The 22,089-nt window shown below is 56.7% G+C and overlaps 8 protein-coding genes across 8 annotated transcripts; 4 read left to right on the plus strand and 4 right to left on the minus strand.

Moving 5' to 3' along the window:
• Positions 1-2,659: 2,659 nt before the first annotated feature.
• On the minus strand, positions 2,660-6,020 carry B0H18DRAFT_1100723 (uncharacterized protein; the record flags this gene model as incomplete). Its single annotated transcript, XM_048032499.1, has 7 exons — positions 2,660-4,447; positions 4,506-5,036; positions 5,087-5,278; positions 5,330-5,466; positions 5,520-5,716; positions 5,768-5,849; positions 5,942-6,020. The coding sequence occupies 7 exons, from the start codon at positions 6,018-6,020 to the stop codon at positions 2,873-2,875; spliced, it is 2,793 nt and encodes a 930-aa protein (XP_047900684.1). The 3' UTR covers positions 2,660-2,872.
• Positions 6,021-7,671: 1,651 nt separating this feature from the next.
• On the plus strand, positions 7,672-8,576 carry B0H18DRAFT_971377 (uncharacterized protein). Its single transcript, XM_048043789.1, has 3 exons — positions 7,672-7,864; positions 7,926-7,978; positions 8,033-8,576. Exon 3 carries the CDS (start codon positions 8,038-8,040, stop codon positions 8,482-8,484), a length of 447 nt encoding a protein of 148 aa, XP_047900685.1. The 5' UTR covers positions 7,672-7,864; positions 7,926-7,978; positions 8,033-8,037; the 3' UTR covers positions 8,485-8,576.
• A 97-nt stretch (positions 8,577-8,673) lies between these two features.
• Positions 8,674-10,968, minus strand: B0H18DRAFT_925946 (Pescadillo N-terminus-domain-containing protein). The gene is made up of 5 exons (XM_048041627.1): positions 10,787-10,968; positions 10,490-10,733; positions 10,179-10,440; positions 8,950-10,122; positions 8,674-8,894 (listed from the first exon to the last, which is right to left on the minus strand). The coding sequence occupies exons 1-5, from the start codon at positions 10,905-10,907 to the stop codon at positions 8,829-8,831; spliced, it is 1,866 nt and encodes a 621-aa protein (XP_047900686.1). The 5' UTR covers positions 10,908-10,968; the 3' UTR covers positions 8,674-8,828.
• Positions 10,969-11,046: 78 nt separating this feature from the next.
• Positions 11,047-11,784, plus strand: B0H18DRAFT_202777 (Sm-like ribonucleoprotein). Its single transcript, XM_048037096.1, has 6 exons — positions 11,047-11,105; positions 11,157-11,349; positions 11,401-11,421; positions 11,477-11,553; positions 11,610-11,629; positions 11,680-11,784. Exons 1-6 carry the CDS (start codon positions 11,101-11,103, stop codon positions 11,697-11,699), a joined length of 336 nt encoding a protein of 111 aa, XP_047900687.1. The 5' UTR covers positions 11,047-11,100; the 3' UTR covers positions 11,700-11,784.
• A 143-nt stretch (positions 11,785-11,927) lies between these two features.
• B0H18DRAFT_1081731 (RdRP-domain-containing protein) lies at positions 11,928-15,690 on the minus strand (the record flags this gene model as incomplete). The annotated part of the gene is made up of 6 exons (XM_048031432.1): positions 11,928-12,364; positions 12,427-12,793; positions 12,851-13,047; positions 13,116-13,172; positions 13,194-15,539; positions 15,597-15,690. 6 exons carry the CDS (start codon positions 15,688-15,690, stop codon positions 11,928-11,930), a joined length of 3,498 nt encoding a protein of 1,165 aa, XP_047900688.1.
• Positions 15,691-15,754: 64 nt separating this feature from the next.
• On the plus strand, positions 15,755-16,013 carry B0H18DRAFT_971384 (uncharacterized protein). Its single transcript, XM_048043790.1, has one exon. It carries the CDS (start codon positions 15,783-15,785, stop codon positions 15,957-15,959), a length of 177 nt encoding a protein of 58 aa, XP_047900689.1. The 5' UTR covers positions 15,755-15,782; the 3' UTR covers positions 15,960-16,013.
• Positions 16,014-16,110: 97 nt separating this feature from the next.
• On the minus strand, positions 16,111-16,621 carry B0H18DRAFT_971387 (complex 1 protein-domain-containing protein). The gene is made up of 3 exons (XM_048043791.1): positions 16,499-16,621; positions 16,368-16,450; positions 16,111-16,311 (listed from the first exon to the last, which is right to left on the minus strand). Exons 1-3 carry the CDS (start codon positions 16,578-16,580, stop codon positions 16,222-16,224), a joined length of 255 nt encoding a protein of 84 aa, XP_047900690.1. The 5' UTR covers positions 16,581-16,621; the 3' UTR covers positions 16,111-16,221.
• Positions 16,622-16,737: 116 nt separating this feature from the next.
• B0H18DRAFT_1113418 (uncharacterized protein) lies at positions 16,738-20,904 on the plus strand (the record flags this gene model as incomplete). The annotated part of the gene is made up of 10 exons (XM_048032949.1): positions 16,738-17,000; positions 17,051-17,128; positions 17,188-17,213; positions 17,276-17,439; positions 17,491-17,701; positions 17,750-17,782; positions 17,858-18,308; positions 18,347-18,714; positions 18,765-19,810; positions 19,864-20,904. 10 exons carry the CDS (start codon positions 16,738-16,740, stop codon positions 20,902-20,904), a joined length of 3,681 nt encoding a protein of 1,226 aa, XP_047900691.1.
• Between the last annotated feature and the right edge of the window lie 1,185 nt (positions 20,905-22,089).

Raw genomic sequence — 22,089 nt, forward strand, 5'->3', positions numbered from 1 at the left:
CCATGGCTCTGGGACGTTTCCCCTTTGGCACTGCGGAGACTGGGAGTATCGGTGTCCAGCCCGCGGCCGCTTCCGATACTGGTCCCTTCGTGTCGTTTCCTATGTTACCCCACCACGGTTCGGTGACAAGGACTATGTCGGCCGAGTCCTCGTCTGTTGCCGTGTTGAGCAGCGCATGGATCGCTGGGTTCTGCTTGTTGGCGTTGAGTTGGAGCACGCGGATTGGTTTCGTTGTGTCCATCATACTGACGCCGCCGAGAGGCTCTCTGCTTGTTCTTTCTCTTGTCTCGCATTCTTGCTGCGATCTGGCTTGGTGAGAGCCTACTCTCTGCGTATGCAACTGCTGCTGTGAAATCGTCGTCAGATATTGCTAGTGCGGTTTGACAGAACGACGTGTCAAACTGGGGGAAACGCTTCTCTAGCGACGCCAGGTCGTTCTTAGCCTTTTCTTGGTTGAGGGCCTCGTAGCGGTTCTTGGTCCGTGCGTCCTCTTTGCGTTGTGCCTGGCTAGGCCCTGGTGCTCCCTCCGCCTGGCCCTTGTTGGCGTTTGGTGTCGACTTTGGGCCTCGTGCCTCTTTCCACCCTGGTCCTGCGGAGCTGGTCTTTACCCCTTCCGGTGTGCGTGACGGCTTGGACTTCGTGGTGCCCGCTGCTCTGGCCCGGCTCGCACACTCTCGCCAGTTTGCTGAGTGCGGACCGTTGCAGTTAGCGCACTTGTAATCATGCTTACACTCCTCCATGTTCGTGTCTCCGTCCGGTTTTGCACTTTCGCACTCTTTGCAGACGTGGTTCTCCTCGCTGTGCGCCGTTTCACCGCAGATCCGGCACTTTTCGGCTCCGTGGCAGCGCGATCGTGTGTGCCCGAAGTCCCAGCATCGCCCGCACTGTAACACCGGGGGTTTGTCAGCGTAGCGTTTAACGTCTGCGAACTGGCCTGCTATGGCCATGTTCTTCACTCGGTTCACCAAGTGGTCGGCGTCGGCTTGTGTTTTGAGGGCGAGGACGACGGACGAGAATGCTCTGGTCAGTAGGTCTCCCCTGTGTCTCATCCAGCGTGGAAGATCCCATACTGCCATCTTGGCATAGTCCGGGTTCAGGCTCCGGAGTTCCGCCTCTACCTCCTCCGGAGTTGCGATATCTCCCGTGCTATCGTTGTGCGTGCGGACCCCGTTTAACTGTACCTTAAACCATTTCTCGTCCGCCCGTATCCTTGTCGCTCGGTCACCTGCGAAGAATCCTACAAAACTGGGCGCGAAAGGAGCAAGCTCCCCTGCCGACAGGTCAGACCGCGTGAAGATGATGCAGTTGTTGTGGGCGTTGAACTTCACGTTCACCACCCACAGGTGTTTACTCTCGTTGCTCCCTCTGAGTACCTCGTTGATGTACTTTACGATCTCCACTTCGCTCGGCCTCTCCTTCTCCGTCGGGCCGTCCTTCATCTCCACTATCAAGCGCGTGTGATGGTGCGCTGACAGCGGGTTGAGCGACTGGCGTGGCGGTGCTCTCGGCTTCGGTTTGATGGGTTGTGAGGTCGCTACCACTGTGCGGACTGTCGGCCTGTCCCTCGTGGTTTTGGTGGTCGTCGTCCTTATGGTGGCTGTGTCGTCCTCTGAATAGATGGTGTCGGGGGTGGAGGTTGGGTTCCTGGCCTCCATGGCGTCCATCCGAGTCGCCAGTCTATCGATCGTCTTCGCTATGCTGTCCAGTAGCTTCGTTTCGGCGCTTGCGGTGGGCGGCGTTGGCGACGCCGGCCTAGTCGTTGGGACTACCTGCGGTTCTCTCGGTTTGGTGAGTCGTTCTGCAATGGTTTCAGCGTGTTCGGTAACCGTGGTTGTGTACTCAGCATGGATGGACATCTCTTCTAAGAGGGATGCCGCACGTCCTAGTGCCTCCTCAAGGAGGATCATATTGCGCATGCTCTCGTCTCCCTTGTTCTTCTTTGGGCTGAACAGGTCGTCAGTGTCCTCGATCATGTTCACGTCTGTGGTCTTTCTGCTCGGTCTTGGGGTCGGCGACTCCATACTCGCCCTTTCCTCCTCTGTCTCATTTTCCTCGATGCTATCGGTCTCATAGGTTTGTTCTATGCCTAACATGGCAGCTGCTGGTGGTTTGGGGGATCGTCTGATAGTCTTAGAGATTTTTTCGAGGACGGTTCGTCCCCGACTCGGCGTCGTCGGAATTGGCGCCGGGTTCTCAGACTTCCCTCGCGATTTTCCCTCAACCTGGTGTCCTTGGCTCTTTGGATCGCCCTCGTGCGTGCGTGTAGGATAGGGCTGATGCCTATGATCTCCACCGACCCCCTCGTGGGTCTCTTTAGCTCTACTCATCTACCGTTTACCTCTTTTTTCCGAGCGTGGGAAAAATCGAGATAGATGTGGTATGGGGAAGAGGAGCGTTTTTTTTTCCCGGGCTGGGTCTGAAGATATGATGGGCAGTGATGCCCGACTCGGACGCATCACAGCAGCGCGGAGCGAGGGTGCGTCGCAGGTGCGTCGACTCTGCGAAGCTCCCCAGAGGCGGCGACACCGGCCAGCCAGTCGCACGCCCCTCGCTGCGATCGCCGCCAGCCAATCCGGGCAGCCCGCCTGCCTTGCATGGATGTGCCATCACCCGCCGCCTCCCGCGCCTATCACCTCCCCAGCCTTCGCAGCTTCTCGATCGGCAGGCACCTGCGATCATCGTCTCCAATATACATACGCCATAACTCACTAGACTATCTTATGCGGTATATGTGTACTCCTACTCTATGCAAGAACGAACGTATGCGGGTGCAGATGCAGATACGAAGCGGAATCATGCTGCCAGTCCAGTCCAAGTGTACACGAAATCAATAAATCAATCCACCTTCCCGCTTTCCGTTCCGCACACCATCCTACACATCCAACATCGTGAACGTCTCCATCGTCCGTCCGTACGCACGCCTTTCCGGCGCGCCAGCACTGGGCGACGACGGCGCCGTGGCGGTCGCCTCCGAGATCGTCTCGCTGCCGCTCCGCCCGTGCTTCCCAAACAGCACAGAAATCCGCAGGTCGGGCGGAAGCTTCACCAGCGACACTCGCTTCGCGGCCCGAGTCTTGTTCCATTCTTCCGCCTGCTCTTCCTGCATCTCAGGCGCAGTGTAGAACTTCTCGTGCCCACCGCCATCGCTCGCGCGATGGCCCGACGCGGCGCTCTCCACGGAGCTTTGGACCTCCACCGGGAGAGGCTCGACCCGCGGCTGCTCATGCACATCAGGGAACGGGAATTCCCTGCTCATCGAGTTCGACGTGTCCAGCGGAGACGTCGTCGGCGAGTCGAACGAGTGCGCCTCGTGTACCCCTCTCGCGTCCAGGAACGCAGCACACCCCGGGCTCATGTCCTGCCACTCAACACTCGACTGCGCAGAGTGGAACGAGTCGTCTCCAATAGACTCGTCCCTCCCCTGTGAGATCGCAGACGTGCTCGCAGAGTGGGGAACACTGAGAGGCGAGCTCACGGCCGACGGACCCGAGCGCACCGGCACAGACGCCATCGTCCGCGGCCGCTTTTGTCTGTCCACCTCCTGCGAGGCAAGCCGGTCCGTCGCCGCGCGCATCGCGATGCGTTTCGTGCGCTCCCAGTCGCGCTCGCCCGCCTGCAGGTCGTCCGCGAGCACGTCGCGGTAGCACACGAGCTTCTCGATCTCGAGCCGCGCCTGCATGATCCGCTTCGCCACGCCTTGCACCGCGACCTGCACGCGTTCCCGCGTCGCGCGCTGAAACGGAGTCAGCACCGCCAGGTTCCGCACGAGCCGCATCTCTGTCTCGAGCTGCGTCTGCGCGGTCGAGATCCGCTCCTCGAGGTCGTGCAGCTTTCTTCGGATGACGTCTGAACGAGACATCCGGCGAGAGCGTTCGCCGGAGTGCGAATTTGCACTGTGCGAGCCTGAGCCCAGTGGAATAGGAGAGGATCGCGGTGTGGATGACTCCAGGCTGAGTGTGCGCGGACGTGCGATTGACTTGCCATTCGGATTCTCGGCGGACCAGCGTGAGGAAGCCGCGAGCTCCGTCTTCACCTGGTCGAACGTCGCCTTGAACAGTTTCGCCGAGCTCTCGTTCACGACAGACGAAGACTCGGTAGAGACGGACGACTTCCTCACCGGTGTTGAATTCGGTAGGGGCGCGGCCGGAGACGACGCTGGCGCAGAGGACTGCAAATCGATGTCTAGCCCGCCGTACCATGTGTGCACGCGCGGAGATACCGGTGTGGCTCGATGCTTCATCTCTCGCACGTGCGAGGCGGCAGCTGCGATGCCCGTCAGCTCGATCTCGCGATTTGCCATACCCAGCGCGCGCATCCGGATGCCGGTGGTCTTGAACGCGCTGGCATAGTTGATGCAAGAGATCCACTCGTTCATCTCCTGCTCTGCATGTGTCTGTAGGAGATAGTGTTTCCCATCAGGTAACACGAGGCGTAGGGTATGTGGGTGCTAGACATCAGGGGTGTCAATCAATTGAACAGGCATGCACCGAGTTCGCATCACATACCTTCGAATAGGACTTATCGAAGACAGCGACACAATCCTTCACGGAGACGTACTCGTCTGGCTGGGGCATCAGAGGCTGAGAAACATGTCGCCTGCCTGACGCCAACGTCGCCTGGATCGAAGTCACCCAAGACGGGTCGCGGAAGAAGAGCAGATGCGAGCCCGTCAGCACCACACACCATTCCCGCCACTTACGGTTAATCGCACGCCGGCCACCCTCGACGATGTCTTCTTTCCGCAGCAGCAATCCGACCTTGGTTATCCTCACGGTGGCCATTCCTCCGTATGCCCCCAGGGTGGGCATGCCTGCTGTCACTGGCGCCTGTAAAGGACCGGGACCACCTGACACGCTGAGCCCGAAGAACGGTGTGGTTCCGTACTGGCCTTCAGTGACGATTGCGATGGCGCCCGCCATCGTGAAGGCGCGCAGAAGCTCATCTTCATCCCAAGAACCTCCAGTGCCCCGGTAAAAATAAGGACTCTCTGGAGGAACGATCGAAGCTACGTTCACGCGCAGGTCGTTGAGCAGATCCTGTATACAGCTCAGCCTTCTGAGCGGAGAAAGATGCGTAGGTCACATACTCGAGTAATGAGATAATATGGGTCTATCTTGTTGCCCTTGCCTAGCAATGTCGACGAGCCGGGTGTTGGAGGGACGTTGTATACAGACATTCGACGTGCATTCACAGGGTCTGGAAGGGTATTGCGGTGGCCATGATCTCCTGAGTCCTCGATGAAGATAAACGGGGCGAAGACGATGTTGTCGTAGAAGCACTGATACCTTGGTGATTAGTAGATATTCAAGAACAGGAGCGACCACCTTACATCCAATACCTCTGGAGGAACACCAGGGAGCCGCGTATTCTTCATGTAGTCGGCCTTCGTCATCTTGCGTTTGTTATGCTTGTTGAAGGCATCCGTGTGCAGCATGATCAGGCTGAACGCGAGGATGTACGGATGATCTGCAGTGTTGCTCAGTACCACCACAATACTCTCAGGCTATACGTGCACATACCGTCGGACGTGTACATGCTCGGATTACACTGCATGTAACGCACAGCAAACGCCTCGATGACACGGTCAATCTGCTGCGTCTCTCGCGGCAAGCCAACTTCCATGAGCAGCTTACGGACCGCGACATCTAACGGATCGCCGCGGAAGTTGAAACGCTCAATGCAAGCGCGCAGTGCTCTCGCGTGGAATGGGTCCGCGCTAGATATCCAGTCAGGCACCGTAGCATATGGATAGGAACCATTCACTCACCTAGATGCCAAGACAGCAGCCACCTCACCCTTGCTCACAGCCTCAGTGAGTCTATAGACGTATTCCTCGGGCGATTCGTCGTCTACGTTGGGTTTGGTATCTCGAGTGACCGTTTGGATAACGATGGGCGGGAGGAGTCGCGACTGGAAGACGGAGAAGCCGACAGCGGCTCACTGTAGGTTGGAGTGTCGTATAAAGGGCTGGGAGCGATGCGAGGTGTATGCGCGGTGGGGGAGCTTCCGAATAAGTTCATAGATAGACGGTGAAGGAGCGGGGGTTCGTCTGCGAACGTGGTCGAGTGCAAGGCGACGAAAGGCTCGGCGATATATGCGGCGATGGTAGTTTGGGAGCAGGTTCTTCTGGATGGGGTAGAGGTCGTTCGAAGGGCGGCGGAGAGGATTTAATGACGCGAGGCACATCATGCAAGAATGCAGAGCGAGGGCTTGTAGTCGCGGGATCCGCAGTTTTGGGTCGCTTCGGTCTACGCGTTTTGGTGGCTTGGGTGTCACTGAAGATAGCGATGGTACGTCGGGCAGGTGACTATCATCAAAATACTCGGATTTGGAGCTCGTAGGGCGTGTTCTCTCTGAATGTCTCCGACGCAGATCGGCTGATCGCGGTGTAGACGGACCAGGAGCATGTGAAGAATGAGCGGGCATACTGGCATCATGTAGAAGGGCGATATGGGTTGTAGAGAAGGCAGAGACGGTCTTGGCGATGGTTCGGCTGTGAGACGAGTAGCGGGAGAGGAATCTTGAGAATCAACTCTCTTGCGCGACCAGAATGAGCTCTTGCGCGACAGAGGCTTGGATGGTGATGGTGAATAGGCAACCTCCGGCTCCGAGTCAACTGCACGCTCCTTCCCCTTGTCATTGGCTGAGAAGTGGAAGGGGCCGATAGATAGCCCTCTCGTCCGCCTGTTGTCACGAGCCGGATCAGACAATGCGTTGTCTCGACGGGAAACTGAGCGTCGGGATGGAAGCTCTGACACGTCTCATAGTAGATTGGGGAGAATGCGAGTCCGGAGGAGTTGGGGGATGGGTATGGAATGGAGGTCGGTAGTCGAGGATGACGCAGAGACAGATCCGGGCATGACATGGGGTAGCCCCAACCCAGCGCTGCTCGGGCTAGTGTGACAGTAGGCTGAGAGGTCGACGCTGCAAGTACGGGAGAGTGTCGCGCAGGTTGAGAGAAGAGGACGGACCCGAACTGTAGCCTATGTCAGCAGACAGTCGCTCTCCCATCTCCAAAGTACCAGTCCACGCCCTTCCCGAGACGAGCCAGCCCTGGACAGAGTCACTAGATTCGTTTCCTCGCTCGCCGAAGGCGTCGGGGGGAGCGCCTTGCTCCTTGTTGAGCCAGAAGACCGGTGAGTTGCTAGACCCAACTCGTCAGACGATAGTCGCGCTGCTGGGGCAACCGTAGAGAGCGCGTGAGACCCACGCCGCTTCCACAAAGGAAGAGAAAAGAAATGAGTGGACGTGGTCGGCGTCGCGGCGCCAGCAGTACCGCGGTGGTGATGGACCATTTGCATGCGGACATCTTGCGGGGCGTCCTGGTGCGGAGGTAGTGTAGCGGGCGCGTTGTCGCGATTATGGTGCGATGGCGAAGCCTTGCCAAGCTAAATTTGCCGACCATACCGAGCCAGCGGTATGCTGGACAGTATGCGAGGCGACTCTGGCGTTGGCGGGAGCCGGGGAAAGAGAGCCAGCGAGGAGGAGGCAGAGAGCTTGCGGAGGTCCAGCGCGCGGGGACGAAATGGGCAGGCGGGCCCAGGCGTTGCGCCAGAAAAGGCAGGTGCCAAACACGACCCAAAGACACGCCCACAACGTGACGTTTGCGGTCACGCGAAAGTCACGCGCGCGTGTCGCGTCGATGCGATGGCTGATGGACTCGCGCTGATTCTGTTCTCCCGAGTCCGCTTCCGATGGTCCGTGGCCTTGCCTCTGTGGCTTGTCCGTGGCCCATCACCATCCAGTGGCTTTGTTCTTCTTTTGGTAAGCTCCCCGAGCGTGCATATAAGGTCGATGACCCCCGCAACCCATCTTTCCCTCAACCAAATACCTAGGAACACTCACTAGCATCCCCCACGCGAAGGCTGGTGCACTCTCCGACAGACAATGCAGCGGAGGCTGTCTGACACTTCCCCCACTTCTAGATCGTTGCATATTAACTGCACGCGACACTCTTACGTCCGAGATCTACACCGAGGTTTGTCTTCATCCTTCTCTGGCCACGTTTTCGACGCCTCATTGCGTAACGCAGATCCAATGGGAGAGTCCGACCACTACATTCTCAACGTCACGCAGTCCTGGCGAGGCAAAGACTCGACAGGCAAAGTGTTGCCACTTCACTGGGCCCTCACGATCAGGACCGCCGGCACGGGAAGCCACCCCCACGGCAACATCTATAACGCCGCCGGCAACATCGACACGTTCTCCTACGAAGTCCTGCACGATGTGCCACTCACTAACGCCAATTGGCGCGGCGACCTAACAGTGGGTACCATCAAGAAAGAAGATCTCCCTATGGTCGAAGATATCTTGTCGAAAGTCCCTACCGTCCGCCATGACTTCAAGTGGAACTGTCAGAACTGGATCTGGGCTGCTCTGCGGGAGCTGAGGTTCAGCAATGTCAGCATCGAGACTCTCACCTGGGAACGCCTGAAGTCTGAGATGGATGATCTCTTGGAGGCCTGGGAGAACGGCGACATCTAGGGCCCTCTGGACGGTATGACTTACCTTCAAACCTATGAGCGCATTCCAGCACTCACGTCGCCATGTTCAGCCCGGACGCCGTCTTCCGTCTCGCACCCAGTGATGTGCATAGTGGTGCACCACATGCGACACAACGAAATCGTGGGCTTGTACTTTGTACTAATACGAAATGACATTCCGGTCTCTTGGTTACTGTCTCGAGTTGGGTCCGCCAATGCATATAGAAAGAACAACATGCTGATCATACGACAACATTCATCGATGTGCCGTGGAAAGTGATGTCCAGATCGAAATTAAACACAGAAAATTGCAGAGACAAGGCTGGTTACCGCCAGCACTCACGACTATGTCTTAGATCGCTTGCGCTTCTCCTTTTCGATAGCACGCTTCCTCTGCTCTAGGTTTTGTTTCTGGACAGACACAAATCAGCGACCGGTATTGCGCCATGTAGGTTAAGTTGCTCACCTCTGCCGTGCGCTTTTTCTCGCCATACTTCATACGCTCGTACAGCTTGCGTTGCTTGTTGCTCATCATCATCTTGTTCATCTCCTGCTCGGCCTCACCGTCCACCTGCGCAGGGGACTTAGCCGCCTTCTTCGCTGCCTTTTTCGCTTCCTTTTCAAAGGTGCCGTAGTCCACGCCTGCGGCCTCCGCTTCGAGCTCTGCAGCGCGCAGAGCTGCCTCGTCCTCCGCCTCTGCTGCAGCCTTAAGAGCGGCTTTCTCAGGACGTACAGTCTCCTCCGCCTCGTCGTCCTCGTCGTGCATTGCAGCATCTTCCTCGACCTCTTCTTCATCTTCCATCTCCGCACTCTCTCCTGCGATGCCGACAGCAGGATCATACGCGCCAGCAAGCTCTCCGAACGGACTGAGATGAGGGGGGAGGGTCTTGCCTTGCAAATACGGCTCCTCCAGGAGAATCTTCCCGACGTTGATACAGTCCACCACCCATTGCGGCTGAACATACTTTCTTCGCCGCCGCCGCTCCTTCTCCTCCTCCGTCTCGTTTGACTTTTCCACGACCGGTCGATCAATGATGACATGCGTAATCGTCTCGTCCGTCTCGTCGAATGGCGAGCCACTCCCCGACGACTCCGGCCATCCTATTCGACCACCGAAGGAACGCACAGTGAACTCGAATATCGGTCGAGGGGTTTCTCGCGACAGCCAGAACGTGTATGGGGCGAATAGTTTTGACGTGGTGGACTGGGGGATGGCGGCTAGGGTACGTAGCGTCGGCAGTGACGCCGTCTCGTCGAGATTCGATGTAGATGGATGTTGCACGAACTCTTCATCGTCCTCTTCGGGAACGGCGGAGTCCGCGGCAGGCAGATCTGCGTCTGCATCGCCTTGAGCAGAGTTTGCGATACTCTTGATTGTCTGTCTCACGTCTTTCGTTGAGACACGCTTGCCGTTGACCTCGACTTCCTTCACTTTCGTCGGAGTAGTAGAAGGCTGAGTCGTGGACTCCTGTAGACGGAACGCCCCAACACCGGCCCCTGATTCGTCTTTCGCAGCATCCTGAGGAGGCGGGTAAACGAGACCAGCGTCAGTGTAGAGCTTGAAGAAGACGAAGCCCAGGAGAGTCTGGTATAGCTCCAAAAACGTGAGCATAACCCGAACATCGACGTCCGAAGGAATCTAGGATGTCAGTGCATGAGTAACGGTTTCTCCGAGTACTGGACGATGAAACGTACGTTCTGAGTGAACTGATACGGTATAAGCCAAGTTACTGTCTGGTCCATGACCTCGGCCTGATAGTAGACACCCTTGATTGACAAGAAGACCTTCCGCAGAGCGCGAGTGTGCATAACATAGAGCTGCCATTCTGAAGCAAGTCGAGAGCAATTCTCGATGAGAGTCGGTGCAACCCGTGCATTCGAGGGTAGTGTCGCAAAGAGGAAGATCATGCAAAGAGCGTCATCGATGTCTCGGACAGCGTCGACGAAGGTCGGATACCTAACAGGAATGAATGGAACATTCTCGTACTAACGAGGGAAAGGCGCACCTCTCCTTGATGATGTGGTCCAGACGGTATACGGGCTTGTTCTCCTCCAAGCTCTTCGCACTGCTCCACTCTCCCCTACCAAGCGCGCGAGAAAGTTTCTTCGCAAAGGCTTTGTGTTCCCTGAGCTTCTTCAGCACGGGCTCGTGTGCGAGGTAGGCGATGTCCTTGGTATAGTAGAAAGACGTCGGAGCCGACGAGCCCTTGTTTGCTTTCTTCCTGTTACGGGGTTCTCGAGGGAAAATGCCTACATACAAATAGTTAGAGCCCGAGATAGTGAGCTGATACATCGAGACGCACCTTTGAGAATGCACAACCTCCGGAAATCCGCCAATGAGCACTGTAGCTTCTTGACTGCGGCAGAGCGGGTAACGTAGGCCTTTGCGGCACCCGCCTTTCCTTTCTGCCTCAAACGACCCATCTTTGTTATGAGGATGTGAAGCGGTAAGACGGAGCTGATGAGAGCAAGGTGAGGATGCAAGAAAAGGCTGAGCGGGGAGAGCGCCGGCGACCAATCGGGGATCGAGATCCCAAACTTTTCGACCACTTGTTTGGTGCGGCAAACACGTTCCGCCTCAGCTCGCGACCTCGTCCTCCACCATCCGCAGGACAAGATGAGGTGAGTAAATCTCGGCAACTGTCATCGGATCCTGTCTGACGACTCTCGCAGCCAGTACGTACATGTGCCTAAGTCCGAGCTCGACGAGGCGCAGCTGCGCGCCCTCGAGGAACATGAGATCAGCCAAGGTCCCCTCTCCGTGCTCCAGCAGGCCGTACGGAATCATACGCAAGTCCTCATCTCCCTGCGCAACAACAAAAAACTGCTTGCTCGTGTCAAGGCTTTTGACAGACACAGCAACATGGTGCGTAGCGGTACACGTGCAGATTTCTCCCGGAGACTCACTATCTTGCAGGTCCTTGAGAACGTCAAAGAGGCAAGTCGCGTCGATCGTTTCGTTCTTCTGCATTCGCTCATGCATTCTGGGCCAGATGTGGACCGAGACGCCGAAGGGTAAGAACAAGAAGCCCGTAAACAAGGACAGGTTCATCAGCAAGATGTTCCTCCGGTGAGTTCATCGTGTTTAGTTGTGATCCCCACTGTCCTGAGTGCTGTCGTTTTTAGTGGTGACTCGGTCATTCTCGGTGAGTCTTTCAATACGCTCCTAGTCCATGGGATTCTAATGCGCTCTTAGTCCTGCGTAACACCGCGTAGCTGCCATAACACCGGCTGTGCTCTATGCTGCGTTCGCGCGCTGTCGTGCGAGCCATCCCAATATTCCGCGGGCGCGAACCTTCTTGTAAATTTGGAGACCTGTAAGAACTGTATAATACATTTCATTCGCTACGCTGAACGTCCGACACTCCGAAGTGGCCGCCTGTTGCTACTTCGCCATCACTCTTGCACATTCTCCGTCCTTTGAGACGCTGTCATTTCCAGACATCACTGCATCGACCTCCTGTCTTCGTCCTCGATATCCTTGATCGCATCGAATATCTCGCCCAAAGCAACCCATGCAAAACTGCGTGCTCCGAAGTAGTCGTCTTGGATTAGGGCGACCTTGTATGCCACCCAAGCTCGTTCCAGCGAAGTCTCCGCGGGTGTACCATCGATACCAGATATCTCCGTCCGCACCGCCTTCACGAGACTCGCGGTCTGTTCTCGCAATCGAGACATCATGTCCTTGCGCTTCCGTGGCTGGGATGTTTTGGCGACGATGGTGCCGACCAACGCCTCCTCCTCTGTGAGTATTGCTGATCGCGAATAGGACAATGCGTGCGCTACACAGATCCCACGCAGCTGCGACGTGTATGACTCGAACAATTGACACATCGTCGTGATTACGTCTTCGCCCACGCTTTCCTCCGCCAAGGGATATACTCCAAGATTTTGTCCTCGACCGTGTGCAGGACGAAGTTGTCGTGATTGGGCTCGCTCTCACGAAACTCCGTGATGATGTCTTGCATAGAGTGTTCGGGGCTGTCGTCCATTTGACGGCGCTGGAATCGCGCTGCTCTCGTGACGGTCCGCAAAGCAGGGAGCTCAATGGAGCGGAACAGTCGACCGATCGCCCTGTCGCTCTCGTAGTAATTGACCGATTCCCTCGTGTGGGTCTCTGGGGCATTCCAATCAGGTTTGGCCCGAAACTTCAGCTTCGGGATCTTTTCTAGCGGAACTGGATTCCCGCTCTTGGGATAATCGACTGCGTCACTGTGCAGTTGAGCGAGCGTCAGACACGCTGGGTCCATGATTCCCTGGGTACTCTGATCTGCGATGATCAACCAATTAATCGCGATGATCCCCAGTGTCTAGAAGGTATGTACAGAGTTAGCTTTGACAACGCGTACTAGATAACACAAACCCACGTCGCTGCTGATGTACTCTGCCACGAAGTCGGCGACGTCTTCCATTGTGCTATCGTGGTCAACAAGCTTCCTAGTAGCAGGGTCATAGCTTGCTGGTCCGTGATGCCGCGGTGGACGCAACCCGGGCATCGGCGTTACGTTATAAACATCGCCGTCGAGATCGCCACCGCCCAAACAGGATGGCAAGGGCCTATGTCCTTGTTGTGAGGAAGAAGCACATATCTCAATATCCCGTAAGTCTGGACAGATGATGGATACCACTCACCGTGGATGGAGAAGATAACACCGTTCCTCAGAGACTCCTTCTCGAAGGGTGATCCGGCTGGGGGGCGTCCAATCGCACGCACTACCTGAACGTCGCCAGGATGGATCGTTGGCGAGCGGGATATGAGGACCGGCCCTTCCAGGAAAATGACGCCAGATACGTCAGGTGCGTCAATGCAGGCGAATATCTCTCCTTCTTTCAGGTACCCATAGACGTCGGCCGCGCCCACAAGTGTCCATCCGTTCGGTACGGGGATGCGGGCATGGTGCTTCAGCTCTCTGAGGACATGGTTGACAGCAAAGTCCATCATTTGCTGCCAAAAGATGTCCTCAGTCAGAGGGCCGACACCAAGCCTATGAAGATTGAGCATAGTGGACGTGATCCTATACGAGGCGCCTAGACCGTAGGCTTCCAACAACCGGGCTGAGCGCTCGAGAGACGCGGTTGATCCTTGCGCATCCCGGACGGCGTTATCCTGGAGAGACTGGAAGACTTCGAATGGGACACCGAGGCCTTCCAGCAACATGATGAGTGGTCGATTGAGATAGTACCTCCCAGGCCGGTCGAACGCGCGGGCGATTTCGATGGAAAGCGTGTTCGGTGCATCGAACTTGACCATTGAAGGCCGCAACCCGATGGCACGACCTTTTAGCTTGTAGTCGACGCTGAGCATTCCCTTCGAGCCGCCGAGGCGGATTTGGTATAAGCGAGGATAGGTCCTCGCCCGTCCCGCCCGCCTCCCCTTCGCCCGTAGCTCGCCCCATATAGCCCGAGCAAACTCTGGCGATATGGTTCCGACTCCATCGGTAAAACAGTACTTGAGGTCCTGTGTCTTGAGATCCGCCAGAACGAACATCTCTTCCACCTCTGCCGACAGCGACGAGTCGGTCGCTGTGAAAGCTTGAGAAATGCGCGCGGCGTAACGAGCGGGACAGCGGATCAACGTTGGGTCGTAACTGAGGTTGCGGAAGGACCCAAGGCTCGCAATGATGTCGGCGGCAGATATTATGTCGTTTGTCTGTGCGTCTCGAAACTTCTTGACGAACCAGACCGCATGCTCTTTCAAAGCAGACTGGGAGTATGCAAGAAATTGAAAACGACGCCCAGCGACGGTCAAGCCGTTGACCAGGAAGTGTCTGACTCTCCTGTGGATAAGGTCGCGGCCATCGATGTCGCGGTCGAAACGATACGACAGCTGAGTTTCATCGAGGAAGCTGACTCGCATAAAGCACTCCTGGTTGGCTTTGTACCGACGCATGACTCTGTTCGATCGCTCCGGGAAGGGGCCTTCGAGGTACATGGTGGTGGGTGTGATTGTGACATGAAGGCATTCGAAGAGGTCGGCATCTTCGACTGTCGGATTTCCTAGCGCGGGAGGCTTAGACAGGAATTCCTTGCGCGTGAGCGCAAAAAGCTCTGCGACGGATGACTGGCCGCTATTGGCTGCATCGTCCACCCAAAACGCCGCTTTTGCACGCGAGTGGAAGTCGCGCACAATCGCTGCCGCAGATGCAGCTCCGTTCCGCCGACGCGTATCTTCAATCAAAGGGCGCAGCACTCCGAGCAGCTCCTGCATGTCCGTTAGGTGGGAGCGTAGCAGCGCCTCGATCTGGAAGGCCAGAAGCCAGGGCGTGTTCGTGATCCAGTCGCTGTACCGGCTGCATGTGTCGGGGGCACATACGCCACGTCTGTCGACTGGGTATGTGGATGCATCGACTGACGTATGAGCGATTCGGGCCAGCTTTCGGTAGGTGTCCACACCCGAGGATGACGGGCATACTATCCGGATAGCCAACGAGGTGTACGGAGCGATTGGCTCGTGCTCTGCATCAAATGCAGACCAACGCCGCCGTTTTGGGCCTTGGGAACTCCGCGGATTAAGCAGCTGTGAGAACAGCTCGACCAGCTCGGCATCATGCCCTTCGGTCTCGTACGAAGGGGCATGATTGAGATAGAAGAATATTGCATGTTCACCGGATGTGTCTCGGCCAGCACCCGTCCAAAATATCGACGACGTGCGGATGGCCATGAAGCGAGTGAAGGTTGACTCATCCCACTTCACCCTGAATTCGCGTCTGTCTCCGTCGAATATCAGCTCCGCTTTGTGTCGAGGCCGCTTTTCCCATTCAATAGAAAATACTTCATCCCTGCAGACCCACCCGAACTGCAACACGGCTATTGCAACAACCATCCCTTGCACTTCCGATGCCCTTGTTTCCCTTTCCTGTTCAACTCTAGGATCGACGTAAGGCAGACGCCGTACTGTCTGCAGAATATCGGGAAGGGGTGGCTTGTTGCTCGGCTGGAAGATAATGGTGGTGCCGATTGGCAGGTGCTTCTTGGGGTATGGCTGCCCGTAGTCTTCCAGAAACCGCTGCGCGATCTGCACGGTAGGCACCGTGATCAGTCCGTTCTTCGCCCTGCCTTTGTTATGTTTAAAGATCCTGACTTCGAAGTTGATCGGTGACGATGAAGGCGAACTCGAGTACTCTGGACTGTGAAGAATGAGGGCGAGGCGGATCTTCAACGACCGCTGGTCCACGTTGAACGCGATGTTGCGCATGAAGATGTCCATGGCGCAGGAGGTGGGAGTCAAGAGATTAACGCTGAGATAGACCAGGGAGCCCCTGTATAAGATATACGTGCGAGCATTTAGAGTTCGATAGTATGTCTCCCAGGTACACTCGAGTCCATCAGATAGGGTTCGTATCCGGGGCTCCAATTGAGCCCCTTCGAGCGATGCGGCTGCTCGAGCATGGCATGAGACGAGAAGTTGGTGTTCCATACACGTCCATTATCCCTCATTCGAAAGGTCACCTTGCGACGATAGGTCCCTGTATGTGATCAGAGATAGAAGAGACCGCGAGCTCCTGTATTCCAGAATATAGCCAAATAGACCACTCAGAGTAGCTGATACCAGCGGATAGGTAGGTGGCGACACTCGCTCGAAGGACCGAGCGCAACATTGGGGACATCGGAAATCGCAGCGAGAATGCTCAGCGGGGTGCTCACAGTTATGTGGTTGACGATTAATGAGAAGATAGCTACTTACGCAACAACAAGACAAACATAGACTGTTTGCATTCCGATGCCCTGACGCACAGCGTTATGGCCTCCGAGGAACGGGAGGCGGCAGGAAGGGCAGTATTTGCTTGAGCTCCCGTCGCCCAGAAGCAAGCTTCTCTTCTATAGCGTGCTACAAGTATGATGAACACCGGTGACTTCGAAAGTAGCATTCGTAAAGAGACGAACCACATCGTCTAAGCCTCGATTCCGCTCAAATTCGCCCCGAATCCATGCAACCGTTTCTTTGCGGGCGTTAGAATCCGGTATATCTGAGATGCTTACATCGCGCTGTTGGTGCAGAGAGGCGGAAGACGTACATCGCGTGGCGCGCACTGCCTGCCGATAGAGTGTCAATACTCTTTGCTGCAGAATGAAGTGTCTGAGAGTCGGGTTGCGCATCGCAGGAGGGCACAAGAGCTGGCTGGAGGACGAGCGAGGGCGTCTCCGCCTGACAAGTTTCAAGTGCCGCGTTTGCTGGCCGCGACGGACTCAAGCGCCGGATCTGCGCGTACTGTGCCTTGACTGCCGCCACCACCTCCTCTGCTCTCCATCCACCATGGCCTCCGCCCCCGCAGACTCCTCCAAAGAAGACGAAACACACATTCCTCCTTCACCAGATGCCGCAATCAGCGATCTTGTTGAGCGCGTGGCGCAGGTCTCCGTGCAAGCCACGGACTCTGGCGACACATCGACGAGCAAAAGCGAGCGCATCTCCCATAGTCCGCTCCGAGTCTACACCCGGTCACAGGCCATGTATCTTCGCGATTCTCCCCTTGTCAAACCGCCTAAAGGCATGCCGTCTTTGAAAGAATGGTTCGGGTGCGTAGGCCTATCCTCGAGGGAGCGACCGCAACTAATGCTGCTCTCAGTGATTGGAACGAACAACAAGCCAGTGCCAAGAAGGATAATGAAATTCCTAGCCCTCTTACCAACGGCAGAGAGCGACGGTGAATACTGTATAATTACCGAAACGCTGTCGACCCTGACCAGGGTATCTATCCTCTAGCTTCCGGCGAGATGCCGAAGACACCGGTATGATGGCATTCCTTTCACCATTAGTTCCTTGGTTCACCATGTCACTTACATGCGGCTAGATAACTCTCGTCCGTCGTTCCGCTCAGGACTCTCCCAGCCATCCCAGATGGGCAACTTCAGACATCAGTCACTCCGCACGAATGATCGTGACAAGGACAGGGATTCCGAACGAGAACGCGAGCGTGATATGAGGGACAGAGAGGGTCAAGAGCGGCTGCGAAACGTGAGTGCGGTTCTTCAGCCACTATGAATGATCGTCGACCGTCCTTAACAGCTCTCGGACAAATGGGATCGTGACCGCCTCGCATTATCGTCTTCAGTCTCAGGTTTGCGCGGAAAAGAACGCGATTCTGCTCCTCATCTAGCATCGACCACGCCAGCCCGCGCAGGACAGGCTCAAGGCTCCAGTTTGACTACTCGACGCGCCGAAGGCCGAGAGCCGACAAAGCGTAAAATTGGAGAGAGCGCTGATGACTGGCGAAGGGGTAAGTGAGCTGTTTCTTAGCCAAGAATTCGGTCTGACAATGGCACAGGATCTGATGCGCCACGGTCGGGGAGGGATGATCGTAAGTTCATCGTAGCCATGGCACAATAGTCTCTGACCTGCTCACCGTATGCATAGGCTCTGATGCATCTCGCAGAGACCGTGACATTCGCGACAGACCGAGGTCGAGAGTCCGGGATTCTTCTCGGTCTAGGCGCGAGCCATCCACTAGGCGCGATCGCGATGAGCGCGACAGAGACCGCGATAGACCTCGTGACAGACGTGGGGACGACCGTGATGAACCCCGCAGAGACAAAGAAGACTATCCCCGCCGAGAACGAGATGATAATCGCCGCGACTGGGACGACTTCTACAACCGCGGCGACCGGGATCGCGATGAGCCTTATCCACGTGGTGACCGTTACCGTCCTAGAGACTCCGACCGAGACACCGATGACGACCCTAGGCGTTGGAGGGATGATGGTAGACGTGATGAACGAATGGCAGCCAGGCGTGAGCGTGAGCGCTGGGATAGGCATGAAGACAGGGACAGGGAACGGCCTTCAGAAGATGCTCGACCGAGACGGGGCGCGGCACGAGACCGGCGCGTGGGTGCCGCAGATGAGGGCAAGGAACGGGAGGACAGGCGGGAACGCGAGAAAGAGGCTGAGCCCGCATGGATGGAAACGTACGTGCCTACAACGTCTGGAGGGGGTATTCTTGGCGGACAGAGTGTGGACGGCGAGTTGGACGGCATTCAAGCTTGGAAGAAAGGCATGAAGGAGAAGGAACGTCAGGAGAAGGAGAGCGAGGCGGTCGCCGCGGCGAAAACATTTGATGACGTGAAGTCGTCTCCAACATCTGCGGCCCCCACTCAGCCGGAAAGCCAACTCGACGAGATACAGCTATTCAAGCTTATGATGAAGCGAGAAGCAGAGAAAAAAGAGAACGAGCAACACTCAAAGGAGAACACTGTCCCACAGACCGCTCTAGAACAGAGCTTGTCGTCCTTAGGTCCGTACGCCATGTTGTTCGCAGCACGCAAGACTCTTATGTGACTTTAGGTTTAACCGCAGCAAGCATTAATGCGCCATCTCAAAGTGTAGTCGACGAAACACAGGCTATTATCAACCGCGCGCATGCAGACGGGCTGTCGCTAACGAAGTCTGCGACCATTCCTGACGGCTCGCAATCATTGCTCTCCGTGCTGATTCCCTCTACCTCTGCCGAGACTGTCTCGCCCTCTGCGTCAGCCAAATCCTCGTCGCTTGATCCACCGCCCGAAGGATCGAGGGTCCTTGCTTCTCGTGCAACATCAACACTCCCTCCACCACCAGGTGTTGCCGCACCGCCATCCCTGTCCAATGCATCCTCCTTCGATGCGTCATCGTCAAACGTATCTAGTCCTTCCACTTTCAACCCCCCTACCGGCTCCCGCCTTCTCGCCTTTGGTTCTCGTGCTCAGCCGGGGTCTCTTGGTCCCGAGCCTATACCCTCGAAGAGCCTGCAAGGTCTCGACTCCCCTGCTACCCAACTGCCACCGCCAGGTGTCCCTCAGAGAGCGTCAAACATGCCCCCTACCTCGAATCCCTCCATGCTGCCCGAGGCCGTTCCTGGTCTCGGTGGCGAACCTCATCTCTTCCACAACGGGAGGCACAACCCTCTCGATGGGCCACGAATGCAACGGAGTTTCTCGCCTCACAGTAGTATGTCTCAAGTGTCCGGCCAGTTCGACGAATTCCATGAGGGCCAGATGCTGGGTCAGATGGGCGACCTACGCCGTGCATCCCTACACGATCGAGCAGGCCTTGGTCTTGCTAATGACGTCGGTCCTTCTTATGGCGACCTGAGTTCCCCAAGTTCTCTAGAGCTCGCAAATGCGAATTATGCAACGGGCAAAGGCAGCCGCTTCGCCAAGTTCTTCGACTCGAAAACCAGGGATGCGCCTCCTGTGGCAAATAGGAAGATGTCTGGCATGGCGGGCTTCCCCTCCAACGCGCAAATTCCTGATCCTCGTCAGGGAGGTATGGGCTTGAACGGAGGAATCAATGGCAATGGCGATACCAGGACCATGGAAGATATCTTCGCCATGTTGCAAAATTCAGCACAGGTATGTCGTAGACGGGTTTATCACATCTCCTTGACGTTAACAACATCTGTCAGAACCACCGTGCTTCTCCTCAGCTTCCCACGTCCGGGCGCATCCCATCTGGAGGTGGCTCGTACGGTCACGGCCCGACCGACATCATGCAGCAACAAATCCACCAACAGCAGCACTTCCCGCCAAACAACCATCTCGACTCGCTGTACGACAGCCGGATAGACGACAGATTTGTCCCCGACGGTATGGTACCCGGTCTGCGACCTGCGCCTCCACGATCCCGCAGCAGGGAGCCCAGCGGCGTCCTCTTCAACGAACAATTGGACGACCCTCTGCATTTTAATGCCCGTCTGCAGCAGCAGCAGCAGCAGCGCAACCTCGACCAGATATATCCTGGGTCGGTACCTGCGATGTACTCTCAGCAGCCGGGCATGGTCCGGAACGGCGGCTTGCCTCTTCAGCAGCAACAGTTCCGTGGAAACCCCTCACCGATTTCCAACCAAAATATGCTCGGGGGACCCGGGCAGCGCCTACCTCCCGGTCTTGCGAATCTAGGCGGTAGACCGCCGCATGATCCGTCGCAGTATCTGGGTGGTCCACTGGGCGGTATGGGCGGTGGTCTCCAAGGAGGCATCCATGGCGCCTCGGCCCTCCAGCAGGGCGGTTTCAACAACCTTGGCGGCGGGGGTCTCGGCGCTGCTGGTATGGGTGGGTACGGCGGAGGTCCTCAGCTACGCGGCCCTGCGCCGCAGAATCCCCTCGGTCTCAACTCTATGGCCAACATGGGACTCCAGAACAACCTCGAGTTGAGGGCTGCCAGCCAGGCGCAGCTGCTAGGCATGGGCGGAGGGATGGGCGGCGGCCTTGGTGCTGGTTTGCGAGGGCAAGGCCCAGGATTCGTCCCTCAGCATGGGCCCTCGGGTCAGCTTCCATCGCACATGTCGATGCGCCAGCAGCAGCAGCAGCAGCAACAGCAGTTGCCGTCACATCTGATGCCCCATATGCTCCCTCCTCACCTTGCACAACAACCGGGACTCCCTGGTGGAAATGCTCAGGGCACGCAAGACCTGATGGCTCTCCTGATGGGCGGTCACCGGGAATAGATGATGCCAGTTTGCTCTCCTTGTCGGTCGGGTCGGGCGGGTCTTGTCCATTCCCGCGCATACGTGTGCCATTTGACGCAAAGGAAGGTATAATGTCGTGCTTACAGGAGCCGACGCCCACGCCCTCTATCGTCGTGCGTCATCATCTGCAACGCTTCTCTCTTTCTGAGATACGGGGTGCCCTGGCCTGTGGTCCAGGCAAAGTCGCCAACATTCGTTCGCAGCTGGTATCAGTAATATTGTACGTATAGTCACCATTGATGATGGACTTCAGACGATTGTCGAGCCGATATATACCGCTTTCTTCCTTGGGTCCGTCGGTCGGCTGGGACTACGTAGTTGTTGTGCAATGAGGTGCGTCATCGGCTTGCGTCGGTGCGGCTTGGTAGATTTGTTACTCTGGGTGATTTCGGCCCAGGGACTACTAGTACGCCGTGCCTTGGAGCTGTGAACGATAGTCGGCAACGCAGTGGGCCTCATCCTCATCTGTTCTGGCGTGCGCGCAGTCGCCGGGAAGGTACTGCAGAGGAGTCCATTCCATGGTGCGGATGGCTGCACGCAGTCGGAGAGGCTATCCAGCGCAGGTTGCATGGAGTGGGTACATATGTGAGATCTAGATAATATGTGGTGAATCTCTACGTGTGCCTGATATGGTAATGCCATCGGGGGTGCCGATCGATCTGATCTGCATCTAGCGTGGTTTCACTTTGGGGGTAAGAGGGACCCGGCGGTGCGGATGCAGAAATCCGAGTATCCCAGTGGCTGCTCCATTCGGACGGCCCACTGCTCCGCTCTTGCGTCCCCTCAAACTGCTCCCGGACGCTCTTCGCCCGGCCTTCGCCAGAGACATCTTCTCCATGAAATTACCCAAGACTTCGGCCGCAGCCATGCGTCAGTGTGAGGGGCCTGTCTGTGAGACCTTCGATCGGCGCCGCTACCGCCAAGTCTGTAATACCTGCTGCTGATGGGCGCAGGCCAATTGCTACAATCGCATTGACACCTGCACATCCCACAGCGCTTTGACTGGAATGAGCAGTGCGCCGACATGGGGGGTGAGGCGGCGGAGACCTACGCCGTTGAATTCCTCAGCGCTGCTGGAGTTACACGCCTGTCGGACGTATTACGACGTCGAAGCTAAGAACAAGTCGGAGCATCCGTCCTCGTTACCAAGCTTAACTTCCTGCG

Source organism: Fomitopsis serialis (genome assembly GCF_022376445.1).
Source record: "Fomitopsis serialis strain Sig1Antser10 chromosome Unknown B0H18scaffold_2, whole genome shotgun sequence".
Classification (NCBI taxonomy): Eukaryota; Fungi; Basidiomycota; class Agaricomycetes; order Polyporales; family Fomitopsidaceae; genus Fomitopsis; species Fomitopsis serialis.

What these genes read in the sequence shown, in the direction of transcription:
- B0H18DRAFT_925946 (XM_048041627.1), bottom strand. Translation starts at nt 10,907, where the DNA reads ATGGGTCGTTTGAGGCAGAAAGGAAAGGCGGGTGCCGCAAAGGCCTAC. An exon ending in GAGGTTGTGCATTCTCAAAG is followed by an intron (nt 10,734 to 10,786) that starts GTGCGTCTCGAT and finishes ATTTGTATGTAG; the next exon opens with GCATTTTCCCTCGAGAACCC. An exon ending in AGAAAAAGCGCACGGCAGAG is followed by an intron (nt 8,895 to 8,949) that starts GTGAGCAACTTA and finishes GTGTCTGTCCAG; the next exon opens with AAACAAAACCTAGAGCAGAG.
- B0H18DRAFT_971387 (XM_048043791.1), bottom strand. Translation starts at nt 16,580, where the DNA reads ATGCGCAACCCGACTCTCAGACACTTCATTCTGCAGCAAAGAGTATTG. An exon ending in GGCAGTGCGCGCCACGCGAT is followed by an intron (nt 16,451 to 16,498) that starts GTACGTCTTCCG and finishes TAAGCATCTCAG; the next exon opens with ATATACCGGATTCTAACGCC. An exon ending in ATCGAGGCTTAGACGATGTG is followed by an intron (nt 16,312 to 16,367) that starts GTTCGTCTCTTT and finishes TCATACTTGTAG; the next exon opens with CACGCTATAGAAGAGAAGCT.
- B0H18DRAFT_202777 (XM_048037096.1), top strand. An exon ending in TTGACAGACACAGCAACATG is followed by an intron (nt 11,350 to 11,400) that starts GTGCGTAGCGGT and finishes ACTATCTTGCAG; the next exon opens with GTCCTTGAGAACGTCAAAGA. An exon ending in TGGTGACTCGGTCATTCTCG is followed by an intron (nt 11,630 to 11,679) that starts GTGAGTCTTTCA and finishes ATGCGCTCTTAG; the next exon opens with TCCTGCGTAACACCGCGTAG.
- B0H18DRAFT_971384 (XM_048043790.1), top strand. Translation starts at nt 15,783, where the DNA reads ATGTCTCCCAGGTACACTCGAGTCCATCAGATAGGGTTCGTATCCGGG.
- B0H18DRAFT_971377 (XM_048043789.1), top strand. Translation starts at nt 8,038, where the DNA reads ATGGGAGAGTCCGACCACTACATTCTCAACGTCACGCAGTCCTGGCGA.